The 19,483-nt window shown below is 41.3% G+C and overlaps 2 protein-coding genes across 2 annotated transcripts in view; both read right to left on the reverse strand.

Annotated features, from left to right (window-relative positions):
* Nucleotides 1-1,538, reverse strand: part of LOC110445405 (CUB and zona pellucida-like domain-containing protein 1) — a 19,506-nt gene extending 17,968 nt beyond the window's left edge. Inside the window, exon 1 of the mRNA XM_021489999.1 lies at nt 1,450-1,538. Coding sequence (XP_021345674.1) covers nt 1,450-1,482 — 33 coding nt within the window. The 5' untranslated portion in view covers nt 1,483-1,538. The remainder of the gene's footprint in view (nt 1-1,449) is intronic.
* A 3,633-nt stretch (nt 1,539-5,171) lies between these two features.
* LOC110445406 ((S)-coclaurine N-methyltransferase-like) overlaps nt 5,172-19,483 on the reverse strand; it is a 17,071-nt gene continuing 2,759 nt past the window's right edge. Inside the window, exons 2-7 of the mRNA XM_021490000.1 lie at nt 18,486-18,661; nt 18,216-18,282; nt 8,233-8,297; nt 6,992-7,213; nt 6,346-6,546; nt 5,172-5,694 (exon numbers count right to left, since the gene is read on the reverse strand). Coding sequence (XP_021345675.1) covers nt 5,431-5,694; nt 6,346-6,546; nt 6,992-7,213; nt 8,233-8,297; nt 18,216-18,282; nt 18,486-18,661 — 995 coding nt within the window. The 3' untranslated portion in view covers nt 5,172-5,430. The remainder of the gene's footprint in view (nt 5,695-6,345; nt 6,547-6,991; nt 7,214-8,232; nt 8,298-18,215; nt 18,283-18,485; nt 18,662-19,483) is intronic.

The following is a 19,483-nucleotide window of genomic DNA, read 5'->3' on the forward strand; positions in this document are numbered from 1 at the left end:
GGGGAGGTGTGGGGTGATATGATACCAGATCTACAGGCCTATATATACAGGGGAGGTGTGGGGTGATATGACACCAGACCTACAGTCCTATATATACAGGGGTAGGTGTGGGGTGATATGATACCAGACCTTTAGTCATATATATACAGGGGAAGGTGTGGGGTGATATGATACCAGACCTACAGTCATATATATACAGGGGTAGGTGTCGGGTGATATGATACCAGACCTACAGTCATATATATATACAGGGGTAGGTGTCGGGTGATATGATACCATACCTACAGTCCTATATATACAGTGATATGATACCAGACCTACAGTCCTATATATACAGGGTTAGTAGGGGGGTGAGATGATACCAGACCTACAGTCATATATATACAGGGGTAGGGGTCGGGTGATATGATACCATACCTACAGTCCTATATATACAGTGATATGATACCAGACCTACAGTCCTATATATACAGTGATATGATACCAGACCTACAGTCCTATATATACAGGGTTAGTAGTGGGGTGATATGATACCAGATCTACAGGCCTATATATACAGGGGAGGAGTGGGGTGATATGATACCAGACCTACAGTCATATATATATACAGGGGGAGGTGTCGGGTGATATGATACCAGACCTACAGTCATATATATACAGGGGCAGGTGTCGGGTGATATGATACCATACCTACAGTCCTATATATACAGTGATATGATACCAGACCTACAGTCCTATATATACAGCGTTAGTAGTGGGTGATATGATACCAGACCTACAGTCCTATATATACAGTGATATGATACCAGACCTACAGTCCTATATATACAGGGTTAGTAGTGGGTGATATGATACCAGACCTACAGTCCTATATATACAGCGTTAGTAGTGGGTGATATGATACCAGACCTACAGTCCTATATATACAGGGTTAGTAGGGGGGTGAGATGATACCAGACCTACAGTCATATATATACAGGGGCAGGTGTCGGGTGATATGATACCATACCTACAGTCATATACAGGGGTAGGTGTGGGGTGATATGATACCAGACCTTTAGTCATATATATACAGGGGAAGGTGTGGGGTGATATGATACCAGACCTACAGTCATATATATACACAGGGGTAGGTGTCGGGTGATATGATACCATACCTACAGTCGTGGGTGATATGATCCCAGACCTACAGTCCTATATCTACAGTGATATGATACCAGACCTACAGTCCTATATATACAGCGTTAGTAGTGGGTGATATGATACCAGACCTACAGTCCTATATATACAGGGTTAGTAGTGGGGTGATATGATACCAGATCTACAGGCCTATATATACAGGGGAGGTGTGGGGTGATATGATACCAGACCTACAGTAAAGATGAGGAGTACAGTGTCCATCTACATGTATATATATTGAGGATGTTAATGTTATAAAACCAGACTTACCACAAAAATGAGGAGAAATTTCACTGCCTCCATTATTGAAATATTCACTATACAGATTAACGTATTTGTCACTGATCAAACTAAACACATATGGTTATCTAACCAGGCACTGATATCGTATTTAAGGTCGGGAACTGTATCCCGTCTGAAACACAGGTATCGTTAATCTTTCATATCTTAGGGTTTATTCATTGTGACACTATGACAAGGGATACACTACAATGAAACACTCAAGTGTTCACAACATACTGACCAAATGATATATGTTAGATTAGATCGTATACGTCGAAATACAACGTTGGTTTTTATATTTGCAATTCTCATCAGAAATTGAATTTCAACATTATGCAGAATATCGGTATACCCAGAATTCGGTCTAGACAAGTGTCGTAGACTATTTGTTAGAATAGACCATGGAATTCATGTTTTGTGCTTTAATTAAACCTTTTTATTTTTTGCTTATGGCATAATATACGGTCATTAACTACAGGTGAGGTCTATCCCTAATTTACAGACCTGGTCTGTACAATATTCTTCGGCCTCGATGAATATTGTTCAGACCAGGTCCGTAAATCAGGGATAGACCGAAACTGAAGTCCACAATTGTTTTATTATATGACATTTTACAAAAAGATTAATCAGTTTTCATGTCACATGGATGGCATGGACCATTTTGGAATCACAGAGTGAAGGACTTCAAATACAAAATAACATCCACAATTTCAGATTCACTTCATGTGATATTTAATTTCAAGTAAAAATCATTTTCACAATCGACATCATCAATAGCATCACATAGTTCAGAACAGCAACGGAGGAAAATTAAATCACAACGTCCACATACAAGGACAAATGCCCAATTATAGGCAGGAACTGAGGAAAAACTAGCCAAAAAGCGTCCAAATAAAATCATAACACAAGGCAGGAACTGTGGAAGGCTTAACTTACTGAAACGATCATTGATATCAACTTTAAAAACAAACATTGTTCCATTGCATCAAAAAATGTGTCACTGATGATGAATGGAAAAAAATTACATTAAATCACCAAGAATTTCTTAAAAGAAAGATAAATTAATTATAAGAACTATCTTTTTACATATCAAATTAGGTAAACAAATATATGATACACAACTTAGAGCTCTAAGTGGCGACTATTTCAGTTGCCGTGGCAACAAGAATTAAGCATTGACAACCAAACGATTTTTTCAAAAGTTGCCAGAAAAAAAATGGCAACAACAAAAACAGAAAATGAAAAATTAAGCTAAAGCGCTTTACAGAACACAGATATACATTAATCAATATAATTTTAAGTAATTCGCAGGAGCTGCCTTATCAGGCGCTAACTACTAGTCCTATGTCACCTGGCTAATATATCCCTATGTGTGTATGCCTGCGTGTGTGCTGGAGATGTAATGTGTTCTGTTTGTAGTGGGACCGTACTTCCAACGTCACTTGAATGCAATAGCACAGATACCGCAACATCCACCAAGACCATTTCATACTCCACCTGTGCTGTTGGAGTTTGGTTGGCAGGAGAAAAACATTTTCGCTGAATATTTCGTACGTACGACGACTTCCGGGATCAAACTCCGGCCGCCTGCGTGGAAGGCCGGAGTGTTAACCACTCGACCAATCCGCTCATCCTCTCACAAAAAATAGCCTACCAAAAATGCACGTCAACCTTTTCGCTAAAACGTGAATATTATTCTGGGAAAACTGTTTAAACATAGAAATAAATTGCATGTTTTTTTACAAATTGCATAATTATTTTCCCATTTATTGCAATAGTTCTTAACGTCATCTACAGCGAATTACTTTGTAGGTGTCATGCTTGACGCGTTTCCTTCAGAACATCTCCGACTAGTTACAATGACATTTGACCAGCAAATAATTTATCTAACTACTCAAGCGAAACATTAATGTTTAAACCTGATTGGCAAAGCCGGTGTACATCCTGTATCTACTAGATAGTATGCAAGTGCGCGGTTAAGGTTGTAAGTGTATGTTAGTGGCGTAGCAATTCATTTTCTAAGTTATGCTTACAGGGGGTCGAGCGCCGGAGGAGTTCCCTCTCCTATAGCTTGATTTTTTTTAGAATTCTACTAGGCTCTAGAAGCAATCTCTGGTATTCTGGGAAATCCTTTTAGCCCGATTATCAACAAGTAAAACACAACTTTCTATATGAATATAATTTTGATTGAAAATATCTTGGAAAATTTTAGTGAATGCTTGAGCATACAAGTATACATGTATGCTACCCCACTGTATGTGCCAATAATCAGTACATGTTTAAGTGTCGCGGCCTCAATGTGAGGTTAACAAAATAAGAAGTATATTTGTGTGGTTCCGTGTGATGTGACACAAACATATAACTTTGCTTGGTTGAAATGCACATGTATGTATTTCTATTGTTAAAAGTGCAGTTTTTTTCCTGGAATGCTTATTCCGTCTTTGCGTATTGCAGAGTTATCTTCTCTTGGGAGCAGGTATTGATTGTTACGTCATTGATCTGTGTGAGAAAATTACGTCGTTTTCTCAACAATTGATGACGTTACTCTCACAAACAAGTGACGTAACAATCAATACCTGCTCCCAAGAGAAGATAACTCTGCAATACGCAAAGACGGAATAATCAATAACAATGAAACAAAAATGAATGGCTTTCAAAATGAATTTTGCGTTTACTGTTATAAACGTATTAAAAGATAAACCACACACTGATTGTCAACGTAAACGTATTTTAATATCACAACCTTGAATCACATCCAAATGTATCATCATCTATATTTCACAGTTAATTATTTCTAACTTCAATTACAATTTCAACTAATCACTTCAAAAACTAAACAAAGGGGAAGTAAAATCCTTAAATGTCAAAACAATAACATTATAATAAATGACATTACGAAAGCTCAAACTGGCCTACAACACCCAACATACAGCACGAGGTAGTCTTATAAATATATTGTACATTTTTCGAGGTAAGCATGTCCCTCAATTCAAAGTCAGTTTACTGGATGTCGTCACACAAATGATGACATCATCTGACTGCAGGGTGTCTAGACAAACGGAAAAGCCTGAGGTATTCCAAACGTTTAGTTTTGGGAATTAAGCGCATCATATGACTCATACGGTGCAAACTAAATACTTGGCTGTTTTTGGATTGGTTCCAAAACAGTTTCTACAAAATACAAACATGGTTTAAGATACGAGACGAACTGTGGTCGTATTATTTGGTTCAACATTAAATATACTGTACATTTCAAAATGGCGTTGGGTACACGTTTTGTTACACTTCTAGGCATACATTAAAATGTCTAACGAATAAGGCATTACATCTGTTTAAGATCACGCGATATGTAGCTGCCACACGAATAACAACCACGTCAAATGTCTTTAAGATATATATGTATTCCACTCCATATTAGGCGTGATATAGGCATGAAAGGCGGCGTTATGCACAAGGGTTCTATCAACCCTGGAAGTGTGTGTTAAAACAAGTGTTATAATAAACCAGACTTAGAGTTATCTCCCCGCTGAAAGATCACAATGGTTTTCATACGGTAGATCACAACATGTGTGCTACATTATTGTTGCAAATATCCATATCGTCTCTTCGTCTGCCCATATGTTTTGGGTAATGTTATATGTACAGGTACATCGCTTTTTTTAGACTTAATAACCATGTACATAGAAATTCCGCCGTTTATCTTTTTTTTTAAATATTTTCTGGTTTGGCAGCAAATAGTTCTTTGATCTAGCCAAGTACACTGAACCACTAAAATAAGTGCCAAACAATGTTACCTCCGTCTTTCCTTCTAGCTTTTACACTTTGGTCGCCGCCGTACCCGTTCCATGGGCTTCATGCTAATCCGATTTTAATATAACTATAATTGCTAATAAACGAATCATGAATTTGCTGATTTTTGATTGATAAAAAATATAACGTCAAACGATGTCTAAAAACAGCGACTTTGGTCTAAAGTGAGCTTTTCGCCTGACGCTTAAACAGGTATTGCGCCACGTGCCACTGATTTCCGTTACTGTAGCCGAAAACTTCGGAACAGAAAATGAAGAAGAGTCGCCAGTTAAACAGCTGTTGATCAGCCTCCTGTCCGTATACTGACCGGAACATGGACTTGACAGTGTCAATGTTCTGGTCAAGCTTGACCAGCCAAGCTTCCAGAGTCTTAGAGTAGTTCTGACCGTTCCATATCCATTGGTCAACAAGACATACGTTACTCTGAAACACATTCAAACTTGTCAGTTATCAAAGTTGAAATTACATATTACATGAAGGATACTATTGGTCACTGTTTTCATTAGCACAAAGCACCGTTGAATATATTAAAACAATAAACAATTTAACTTGCAATTAAATAAGGATTGAACAGCATTTTTTTCAATGTTCATACCAGCATGAACATTGGAAATTTCTGTTGAATACATACTTTAAAATTATAATTAATCTAGATAAAGGCAATCCCTTATATTTTCGATGTTGAACCGACTGTGTCGCCAGTGCAAACGAGATTCCCGAGACAGGCTTACGTCACCAAAATGTTTGCTTCTAACAGGCAGAACTAGCTTCAACATGACGCTCATCCAATTGCGTTCATTACCCTATGAACGTATTTTTCTGGAAATGCTTATACAGGAACTTGCAGTGGAAATGTAAATGGTGTTCAAGGACAAAGTATTAAACGTTTTAAAAATGTATAAGTTTCATTTTCTTTGACAAGTCTCTCGCCATACAAATTATTATTTAAATTCTTAAACTGCTCAAAGTAAAATGTCCTTCTTATCAGTCAAGAAAAACATCGAGTCGCACAGTTTACCAAAATGAGACAAGGAAATTTTTCGAAAAAGTAGGTGTTATCGTTTATATATTCACCTGGAAATACAGGAAGAGGTCAGCCGACGGCATTGTTCCGCCGCTGAAGAAATTCTTAGCCATCCATTCCGTATCTGAGCCCGGCTTTGTGTCGAACGAGTAGGGATGTTTGATGTGGCACAGGATCTGGAGGAACAACATCCCGGACGGCTTCAGCCAGGACGACACACGCTGCATCAGAATCTCGTAGTTCTTCATGTGCTGAAAAGGACAATAAGTAGTGAACGAATTATTCTAATAATTAACACACAGTTTATATGGTCACTTGTGACATACGTAGTATTCTGGAATTCACTTCCCCCATCCAACTTCACGGTCAATAACTTTTGTACACACGTAAAATTCTATAACTCCTTGAAGGAATTTTCGGTTTTATAAAAAAAAAATGCATGTTTACTAGATAATGCAAGAAAAATCCGCTCTCTTGTATTGATTAAAGTACCGTATAAGTAAAGCAGTAAATTCTTTTATGAATTGGGTAAAACAACTCCGGTCTTCGGGAGTTTATAAAATACAAAGTAAGGGGTGAATAGTGCTGTTGTAAGCATACGATGTTTGCATTTACTTCAAAAATATTACTAAGGTTACTCGCAAACTATAAAGCAGACAGACATACAGACAAGCAACAACACAGACGTTAACTCACTTCAAACATCTCAATAGACATAATGCGATCGTATCGTTTCCCTGTTGTGAACGATCGCGCATCCGCTGTGATACACTCCAGTCGGTCAGACACGCCCCTTCGTTCAGCCTCGCTTTCGATATGAATGCGCTGCGTGTTAGAGTTCGAGACGCAGGTCACGTGACACTTGGGAAATGTTTCCAGAATGTAGAGCCCAAGGGAACCCCATCCGCAACCTAGATCCTAGAACAGGCATTACTCACGTTTAGGGTACATGGACTAGCAAACAGACTGGAGTAAGGTGGGTGGATCTACAAAGCCACTACATTTAGAAACACGGGCCTTCAGGCTATTGTAGAGGGCTTGGACCTACAAACAGATTATAACCTTATGGTCGGGACCACAACGCTTCTTATTGCATACTGAAATGTTCTTTTCCCAAATTTGAAGACAAGAGGGGACATTTTAAACATTGGATACATTTCAGCTTGCATTTATTGGCTCCATGAGCAATGAATCGATTAAGTCTTGGGCAAAATTGAATGAACTGGGAAGCAGCTCATGTTTGAATTTGTCTCAGATTTGTCTGAAGAATTGAGTTAGTCTCCAGATATAGAAATTAAAAATCAAATCAATTCATGTTGCATTTTTTTCAAGATCAGCTCAATTCATCATTCCAAAAGAAAAAAACTAAAATTATGTTTAACTGTACATTCTTTTAAAGCCGTTTTAAATACACGAAACTTCTGCAAGTCTACGTTCAGGCGTTCCATTTATACTGCAGCTTTTGCATGTATACTGGTAAACTTGATGTTAAAACATACCTTGTCATGGTCCAGGTCGTAAATAAATCACTTTGAATACAGCATTTTCATTGCAAAATAGCATAGAATAAGTGTGTACCTTTAAATTTGCAAATTATTGCTTATATCGGTAAATACATATCAAAATATAACACTGTTGTGGCGGAGAGTTACTGTGTAAACAGTGTTAAATATGCGCAGATTCATACCAAATACTCATCATATCAATATCATTACCAACTGAAACTGAGAGCAGCCCAAAGATTATAAATCTTTTATCACCTAAGTTTGATAAACAGAGTTTCGGTATGAAAGTGGAATAATGTTATCACCACTATGCAATACATTTCTTATGTTTTCCTGATGGAGCGGTCGTGATATGAACATATTCCGTGCAAAATAAACAATAAAGCACGAGAGCATGTTCAAGGGAGATAACCTAACATTGCGCACACCTACCATAACGGTATGGCCGTCCTCCAGACGTGCCCGCTCGCAGTAGACCTTCAGCGAAATATTCTCGGCTGTAACAAAAATATCAAGGTCAAATATATATTTAGTTTTTTTATTATAAATCATCCTGCCCCTTACTAGAACTGGGATCAGTCGTGGTGGATCCAAGACTGTTTTCAGTGGGGTGTCACCATTCCAGATCTCCTGGTATTTTTACAACGCATGTGGTCCAAACAATGTCATGCTGCGTAAGTTAGATATTGTACCAGTCTTGGCTTTGAACGTTTCCAAGAGACTCTGTCTAAACCATCGCTGTGACGGATAACACCTGACCCGATGATATAGGTGATAGCCTATCTTAACCATCGCTGTGACGGATAACACCTACCCAATGATATAGAGGATAGCCTATCTTAAACATCGCTGTGACGGATAACACCTGACCTGGTGATATAGAGGACAGCCTATCTAAACCATCGCGGTGACGGATAACACCTGAAACAATGATATAGAGGCCAGCCTATCTAAACCATCACTGTGACAGATAACACCTGACCCAATGATATAGAGGACAGCCTATCTTAACCATCGCTGTGACGGATAACACCTACCCAATGATATAGAGGATAGCCTATCTTAAACATCGCTGTGACGGATAACACCTGACCTGATGATATAGAGGACAGCCTATCTAAACCATCACTGTGACGAATCACACCTGACCCGATGATATAGAGGATAGCCAGTCTTGGCTTTGAACGTTTCCAAGAGACTCTGTCTAAACCATCGCTGTTGCGGATAACACCTGCCCCGATGATATAGAGGACAGCCTATCTTACCCATCGCTGTGACGGATAACACCTGAACCAATGATATAGAGGACAGCCTATCTAAACCATCTCTGTGACGGATAACACCTGAAACAATGATATAGAGGCCAGCCTATCTAAACCATCACTGTGACGAATAACACCTGACCCGATGATATAGAAGACAGCCTATCTTAACCATCGCTGTGACGGATAACCCCTGACCCGATGATATAGAGGATAGGCAGTCTTGGCTTTGAACGTTTCCAAGAGACTCTGTCCAAACCATCGCTGTGACGGATAACCCCTGACCCGATGATATAGAGGACAGCCTATCTTAACCATCGCTGTGACGGATAACCCCTGACCCAATGATATAGAGGATAGCCTATCTTAAACATCGCTGTGACGGATAACACCTGACCTGGTGATATAGAGGACAGCCTATCTAAACCATCGCTGTGGCGGATAACACCTGAAACAATGATATAGAGGACAGCCTATCTAAACCATCTCTGTGACGAATAACACCTGACCCGATGATATAGAAGACAGCCTATCTTAACCATCGCTGTGACGGATAACACCTGACCTGATGATATAGAGGATAGCCTATATAAACCATCACTGTGACGGATAACACCTGACCGATGATATAGAGGATAGCCTATCTTAAACATCGCTGTGACGGATAACACCTGAACCAATGATATAGAGGACAGCCTATCTAAACCATCAATGTGACGAATAACACCTGACCCGATGATATAGAGATTAGCCTATCTAAACCATCGCTGTGACGTATAACACCTGACCCGATGATATAGAAGACAGCCTATCTTAACCATCGCTGTGACGGATAACACCTACCCAATGATATAGAGGATAGCCTATCTAAACCATCGCTGTGACGGATAACACCTGAAACAATGATATAGAGGACAGCCTATCTAAACCATCACTGTGACGAATAACACCTGACCCGATGATATAGAGGATAGCCTATCTAAACCATCGCTGTGACGGATAACACCTGACCCGATGATATAGAGGATAGCCTATCTAAACCATCGCTGTGACGGATAACACCTGACCCGATGATATAGAGGATAGCCTATCTAAACCATCGCTGTGACGGATAACACCTGACCCGATGATATAGAGGATAGCCTATCTAAACCATCGCTGTGACGGATAACACCTGACCCGATGATATAGAGGATAGCCTATCTAAACCATCGCTGTGACGGATAACACCTGACCCGATGATATAGAGGATAGCCTATCTAAACCATCGCTGTGACGGATAACACCTGACCCGATGATATAGAGGATAGCCTATCTAAACCATCGCTGTGACGGATAACACCTGACCCGATGATATAGAGGATAGCCTATCTAAACCATCGCTGTGACGGATAACACCTGACCCGATGATATAGAGGATAGCCTATCTAAACCATCGCTGTGACGGATAACACCTGACCCGATGATATAGAGGATAGCCTATCTAAACCATCGCTGTGACGGATAACACCTGACCCGATGATATAGAGGATAGCCTATCTAAACCATCGCTGTGACGGATAACACCTGACCCGATGATATAGAGGATAGCCTATCTAAACCATCGCTGTGACGGATAACACCTGACCCGATGATATAGAGGATAGCCTATCTAAACCATCGCTGTGACGGATAACACCTGACCCGATGATATAGAGGATAGCCTATCTAAACCATCGCTGTGACGGATAACACCTGACCCGATGATATAGAGGATAGCCTATCTAAACCATCGCTGTGACGGATAACACCTGACCCGATGATATAGAGGATAGCCTATCTAAACCATCGCTGTGACGGATAACACCTGACCCGATGATATAGAGGATAGCCTATCTAAACCATCGCTGTGACGGATAACACCTGACCCGATGATATAGAGGATAGCCTATCTAAACCATCGCTGTGACGGATAACACCTGACCCGATGATATAGAGGATAGCCTATCTAAACCATCGCTGTGACGGATAACACCTGACCCGATGATATAGAGGATAGCCTATCTAAACCATCGCTGTGACGGATAACACCTGACCCGATGATATAGAGGATAGCCTATCTAAACCATCGCTGTGACGGATAACACCTGACCCGATGATATAGAGGATAGCCTATCTAAACCATCGCTGTGACGGATAACACCTGACCCGATGATATAGAGGATAGCCTATCTAAACCATCGCTGTGACGGATAACACCTGACCCGATGATATAGAGGATAGCCTATCTAAACCATCGCTGTGACGGATAACACCTGACCCGATGATATAGAGGATAGCCTATCTAAACCATCGCTGTGACGGATAACACCTGACCCGATGATATAGAGGATAGCCTATCTAAACCATCGCTGTGACGGATAACACCTGACCCGATGATATAGAGGATAGCCTATCTAAACCATCGCTGTGACGGATAACACCTGACCCGATGATATAGAGGATAGCCTATCTAAACCATCGCTGTGACGGATAACACCTGACCCGATGATATAGAGGATAGCCTATCTAAACCATCGCTGTGACGGATAACACCTGACCCGATGATATAGAGGATAGCCTATCTAAACCATCGCTGTGACGGATAACACCTGACCCGATGATATAGAGGATAGCCTATCTAAACCATCGCTGTGACGGATAACACCTGACCCGATGATATAGAGGATAGCCTATCTAAACCATCGCTGTGACGGATAACACCTGACCCGATGATATAGAGGATAGCCTATCTAAACCATCGCTGTGACGGATAACACCTGACCCGATGATATAGAGGATAGCCTATCTAAACCATCGCTGTGACGGATAACACCTGACCCGATGATATAGAGGATAGCCTATCTAAACCATCGCTGTGACGGATAACACCTGACCCGATGATATAGAGGATAGCCTATCTAAACCATCGCTGTGACGGATAACACCTGACCCGATGATATAGAGGATAGCCTATCTAAACCATCGCTGTGACGGATAACACCTGACCCGATGATATAGAGGATAGCCTATCTAAACCATCGCTGTGACGGATAACACCTGACCCGATGATATAGAGGATAGCCTATCTAAACCATCGCTGTGACGGATAACACCTGACCCGATGATATAGAGGATAGCCTATCTAAACCATCGCTGTGACGGATAACACCTGACCCGATGATATAGAGGATAGCCTATCTAAACCATCGCTGTGACGGATAACACCTGACCCGATGATATAGAGGATAGCCTATCTAAACCATCGCTGTGACGGATAACACCTGACCCGATGATATAGAGGATAGCCTATCTAAACCATCGCTGTGACGGATAACACCTGACCCGATGATATAGAGGATAGCCTATCTAAACCATCGCTGTGACGGATAACACCTGACCCGATGATATAGAGGATAGCCTATCTAAACCATCGCTGTGACGGATAACACCTGACCCGATGATATAGAGGATAGCCTATCTAAACCATCGCTGTGACGGATAACACCTGACCCGATGATATAGAGGATAGCCTATCTAAACCATCGCTGTGACGGATAACACCTGACCCGATGATATAGAGGATAGCCTATCTAAACCATCGCTGTGACGGATAACACCTGACCCGATGATATAGAGGATAGCCTATCTAAACCATCGCTGTGACGGATAACACCTGACCCGATGATATAGAGGATAGCCTATCTAAACCATCGCTGTGACGGATAACACCTGACCCGATGATATAGAGGATAGCCTATCTAAACCATCGCTGTGACGGATAACACCTGACCCGATGATATAGAGGATAGCCTATCTAAACCATCGCTGTGACGGATAACACCTGACCCGATGATATAGAGGATAGCCTATCTAAACCATCGCTGTGACGGATAACACCTGACCCGATGATATAGAGGATAGCCTATCTAAACCATCGCTGTGACGGATAACACCTGACCCGATGATATAGAGGATAGCCTATCTAAACCATCGCTGTGACGGATAACACCTGACCCGATGATATAGAGGATAGCCTATCTAAACCATCGCTGTGACGGATAACACCTGACCCGATGATATAGAGGATAGCCTATCTAAACCATCGCTGTGACGGATAACACCTGACCCGATGATATAGAGGATAGCCTATCTAAACCATCGCTGTGACGGATAACACCTGACCCGATGATATAGAGGATAGCCTATCTAAACCATCGCTGTGACGGATAACACCTGACCCGATGATATAGAGGATAGCCTATCTAAACCATCGCTGTGACGGATAACACCTGACCCGATGATATAGAGGATAGCCTATCTAAACCATCGCTGTGACGGATAACACCTGACCCGATGATATAGAGGATAGCCTATCTAAACCATCGCTGTGACGGATAACACCTGACCCGATGATATAGAGGATAGCCTATCTAAACCATCGCTGTGACGGATAACACCTGACCCGATGATATAGAGGATAGCCTATCTAAACCATCGCTGTGACGGATAACACCTGACCCGATGATATAGAGGATAGCCTATCTAAACCATCGCTGTGACGGATAACACCTGACCCGATGATATAGAGGATAGCCTATCTAAACCATCGCTGTGACGGATAACACCTGACCCGATGATATAGAGGATAGCCTATCTAAACCATCGCTGTGACGGATAACACCTGACCCGATGATATAGAGGATAGCCTATCTAAACCATCGCTGTGACGGATAACACCTGACCCGATGATATAGAGGATAGCCTATCTAAACCATCGCTGTGACGGATAACACCTGACCCGATGATATAGAGGATAGCCTATCTAAACCATCGCTGTGACGGATAACACCTGACCCGATGATATAGAGGATAGCCTATCTAAACCATCGCTGTGACGGATAACACCTGACCCGATGATATAGAGGATAGCCTATCTAAACCATCGCTGTGACGGATAACACCTGACCCGATGATATAGAGGATAGCCTATCTAAACCATCGCTGTGACGGATAACACCTGACCCGATGATATAGAGGATAGCCTATCTAAACCATCGCTGTGACGGATAACACCTGACCCGATGATATAGAGGATAGCCTATCTAAACCATCGCTGTGACGGATAACACCTGACCCGATGATATAGAGGATAGCCTATCTAAACCATCGCTGTGACGGATAACACCTGACCCGATGATATAGAGGATAGCCTATCTAAACCATCGCTGTGACGGATAACACCTGACCCGATGATATAGAGGATAGCCTATCTAAACCATCGCTGTGACGGATAACACCTGACCCGATGATATAGAGGATAGCCTATCTAAACCATCGCTGTGACGGATAACACCTGACCCGATGATATAGAGGATAGCCTATCTAAACCATCGCTGTGACGGATAACACCTGACCCGATGATATAGAGGATAGCCTATCTAAACCATCGCTGTGACGGATAACACCTGACCCGATGATATAGAGGATAGCCTATCTAAACCATCGCTGTGACGGATAACACCTGACCCGATGATATAGAGGATAGCCTATCTAAACCATCGCTGTGACGGATAACACCTGACCCGATGATATAGAGGATAGCCTATCTAAACCATCGCTGTGACGGATAACACCTGACCCGATGATATAGAGGATAGCCTATCTAAACCATCGCTGTGACGGATAACACCTGACCCGATGATATAGAGGATAGCCTATCTAAACCATCGCTGTGACGGATAACACCTGACCCGATGATATAGAGGATAGCCTATCTAAACCATCGCTGTGACGGATAACACCTGACCCGATGATATAGAGGATAGCCTATCTAAACCATCGCTGTGACGGATAACACCTGACCCGATGATATAGAGGATAGCCTATCTAAACCATCGCTGTGACGGATAACACCTGACCCGATGATATAGAGGATAGCCTATCTAAACCATCGCTGTGACGGATAACACCTGACCCGATGATATAGAGGATAGCCTATCTAAACCATCGCTGTGACGGATAACACCTGACCCGATGATATAGAGGATAGCCTATCTAAACCATCGCTGTGACGGATAACACCTGACCCGATGATATAGAGGATAGCCTATCTAAACCATCGCTGTGACGGATAACACCTGACCCGATGATATAGAGGATAGCCTATCTAAACCATCGCTGTGACGGATAACACCTGACCCGATGATATAGAGGATAGCCTATCTAAACCATCGCTGTGACGGATAACACCTGACCCGATGATATAGAGGATAGCCTATCTAAACCATCGCTGTGACGGATAACACCTGACCCGATGATATAGAGGATAGCCTATCTAAACCATCGCTGTGACGGATAACACCTGACCCGATGATATAGAGGATAGCCTATCTAAACCATCGCTGTGACGGATAACACCTGACCCGATGATATAGAGGATAGCCTATCTAAACCATCGCTGTGACGGATAACACCTGACCCGATGATATAGAGGATAGCCTATCTAAACCATCGCTGTGACGGATAACACCTGACCCGATGATATAGAGGATAGCCTATCTAAACCATCGCTGTGACGGATAACACCTGACCCGATGATATAGAGGATAGCCTATCTAAACCATCGCTGTGACGGATAACACCTGACCCGATGATATAGAGGATAGCCTATCTAAACCATCGCTGTGACGGATAACACCTGACCCGATGATATAGAGGATAGCCTATCTAAACCATCGCTGTGACGGATAACACCTGACCCGATGATATAGAGGATAGCCTATCTAAACCATCGCTGTGACGGATAACACCTGACCCGATGATATAGAGGATAGCCTATCTAAACCATCGCTGTGACGGATAACACCTGACCCGATGATATAGAGGATAGCCTATCTAAACCATCGCTGTGACGGATAACACCTGACCCGATGATATAGAGGATAGCCTATCTAAACCATCGCTGTGACGGATAACACCTGACCCGATGATATAGAGGATAGCCTATCTAAACCATCGCTGTGACGGATAACACCTGACCCGATGATATAGAGGATAGCCTATCTAAACCATCGCTGTGACGGATAACACCTGACCCGATGATATAGAGGATAGCCTATCTAAACCATCGCTGTGACGGATAACACCTGACCCGATGATATAGAGGATAGCCTATCTAAACCATCGCTGTGACGGATAACACCTGACCCGATGATATAGAGGATAGCCTATCTAAACCATCGCTGTGACGGATAACACCTGACCCGATGATATAGAGGATAGCCTATCTAAACCATCGCTGTGACGGATAACACCTGACCCGATGATATAGAGGATAGCCTATCTAAACCATCGCTGTGACGGATAACACCTGACCCGATGATATAGAGGATAGCCTATCTAAACCATCGCTGTGACGGATAACACCTGACCCGATGATATAGAGGATAGCCTATCTAAACCATCGCTGTGACGGATAACACCTGACCCGATGATATAGAGGATAGCCTATCTAAACCATCGCTGTGACGGATAACACCTGACCCGATGATATAGAGGATAGCCTATCTAAACCATCGCTGTGACGGATAACACCTGACCCGATGATATAGAGGATAGCCTATCTAAACCATCGCTGTGACGGATAACACCTGACCCGATGATATAGAGGATAGCCTATCTAAACCATCGCTGTGACGGATAACACCTGACCCGATGATATAGAGGATAGCCTATCTAAACCATCGCTGTGACGGATAACACCTGACCCGATGATATAGAGGATAGCCTATCTAAACCATCGCTGTGACGGATAACACCTGACCCGATGATATAGAGGATAGCCTATCTAAACCATCGCTGTGACGGATAACACCTGACCCGATGATATAGAGGATAGCCTATCTAAACCATCGCTGTGACGGATAACACCTGACCCGATGATATAGAGGATAGCCTATCTAAACCATCGCTGTGACGGATAACACCTGACCCGATGATATAGAGGATAGCCTATCTAAACCATCGCTGTGACGGATAACACCTGACCCGATGATATAGAGGATAGCCTATCTAAACCATCGCTGTGACGGATAACACCTGACCCGATGATATAGAGGATAGCCTATCTAAACCATCGCTGTGACGGATAACACCTGACCCGATGATATAGAGGATAGCCTATCTAAACCATCGCTGTGACGGATAACACCTGACCCGATGATATAGAGGATAGCCTATCTAAACCATCGCTGTGACGGATAACACCTGACCCGATGATATAGAGGATAGCCTATCTAAACCATCGCTGTGACGGATAACACCTGACCCGATGATATAGAGGATAGCCTATCTAAACCATCGCTGTGACGGATAACACCTGACCCGATGATATAGAGGATAGCCTATCTAAACCATCGCTGTGACGGATAACACCTGACCCGATGATATAGAGGATAGCCTATCTAAACCATCGCTGTGACGGATAACACCTGACCCGATGATATAGAGGATAGCCTATCTAAACCATCGCTGTGACGGATAACACCTGACCCGATGATATAGAGGATAGCCTACCTAAACCATCGCTGTGACGGATAACACCTGACCCAATGATATAGAGGACAGCCTATCTAAACCATCGCTGTGACGGATAACACCTGACCTGATGATATAGAGGATAGCCTTTGTCTCTTGATGATTAATAGTTGAATTTTATGATTTAGTGTTATTTTTATATTTTCACTAGTACATAACACGAGTTAAAGATATCACACTATTTCAACTATTGAATGGAATTTTGTCATTCACGAAGTTACCGAGAATGTTCTGTGTATTACGTTTTCTATCAAGACTTTTGCTTCTCATGAAATATTTGGTATTAAACGACAAACTATTAAATATTCTCCATGTTATAAACTGTTTTGCTATTTATTTTGGTCAGAGATATCTCTCTTTTCCCTAATTATTTATTATTTATTATCGTTTTATCGGTTGAGTAGCTACCAGCATATATCATGGTTTTTTGGTTAATACGAAATGGAGTATATAAAGGACTATGTATTAGCTACATTATGTAAACATGATACAACTGTTTTATGCTTACTGATCACAAAAGTAAACCTGTTTTCGTACCTTCCTCAAGATTACTGGTTCCGGCGTCCCACAAGCATGCACTGTACTTAAGGCGAGGTCCAAGTACCTGAAGAACAATTTGATAATAGCTAGAGTTATAAAGATAATTATTAAAATACTTAAAACTGAAGATTTATATTTACATAATATCCTAGGAGTAAAACAATCACCTTCAGACATTACAGACAAACAAAAATCAATTTATTTTTTTGTTTTAAATCAATACATCTGCATAATCTGGAATAAGTGTATTATTATTTTGTTAGATACCGTTTTGAAAAATTCCGTTGGTACTTCATAATGCTGTTCGTTGGCTTTGTCCGTTTCTATGGCAACTGGAGATGTTTTCAATGATTGGATGAACCTGGTTTTAAAGAAATGCTGTTTTTCAATATCCCCACCACATTCGAGTTTCCTGATCCAGGTAGCCAGGTGCTGACGTACCCCTACAAAACATCGCCAAACGGATTAGGGCCAAAACAAAAAATATGTGTGTTTCAGGGTGAGTCGGGAGGGAAATAATTTAATTTCTAATTTATATTTTCAGTTATCAATATTATACTTTAAATGTTTAAATATTTAAAAAAAAAAGAAAGAAAGAATAAAAACAAAGTGGAATTATTCAATATATGTGTTATAATATTAGTGATATTATACTATTTAGTATCGTATACCATATGATATAGTTTGGTAAGAGCGACCACAACAGAGGCCAAAAGATAATTTGGATAATCAGGTTTTTTTCTAATCTTGTCTTTTCAATTAGACAAAGGGATGCGACACAGATCCCAATACTTTTATACAGCGGGTTTTTTTATTTATACAAAAGAGATAAGGCACATGTTGTCCAACTTATATAAAGCCTTTTCCCAATAACATATATATACAAGATGGCAAATTTTAATTCAACTCTTATTTCAATTAAGTTGAACTGAATTATGTTATTATAACAAGAGGCCCATGGGCCTTAACGGTCACCTGAGTCTATAGTATTTATTTTTGTTGTTGAAATATGTACCAATTTGAGTAAAAAATAGTATAATGTTAACTTAACTTTGTCAGGACCATGAGCTGATCATTCCTAGACCAATTTTAAGTGAGATCGGCCTATTAGAACTTAGTAGCAAAATAGCGGCCATGGCAGCCAAATTGTATTTCTGATTGACCCGAAAAATAACAACACTTTGTCAGGACCATGATTCGATCATTCCTACAAAGTTTCAGTTCAATCGGCCAAGTAGATCTTTACTTTAAGTTTGAAATAGTTT

Source organism: Mizuhopecten yessoensis, unplaced genomic scaffold (assembly GCF_002113885.1).
Source record: "Mizuhopecten yessoensis strain PY_sf001 unplaced genomic scaffold, ASM211388v2 scaffold2275, whole genome shotgun sequence".
Classification (NCBI taxonomy): Eukaryota; Metazoa; Mollusca; class Bivalvia; order Pectinida; family Pectinidae; genus Mizuhopecten; species Mizuhopecten yessoensis.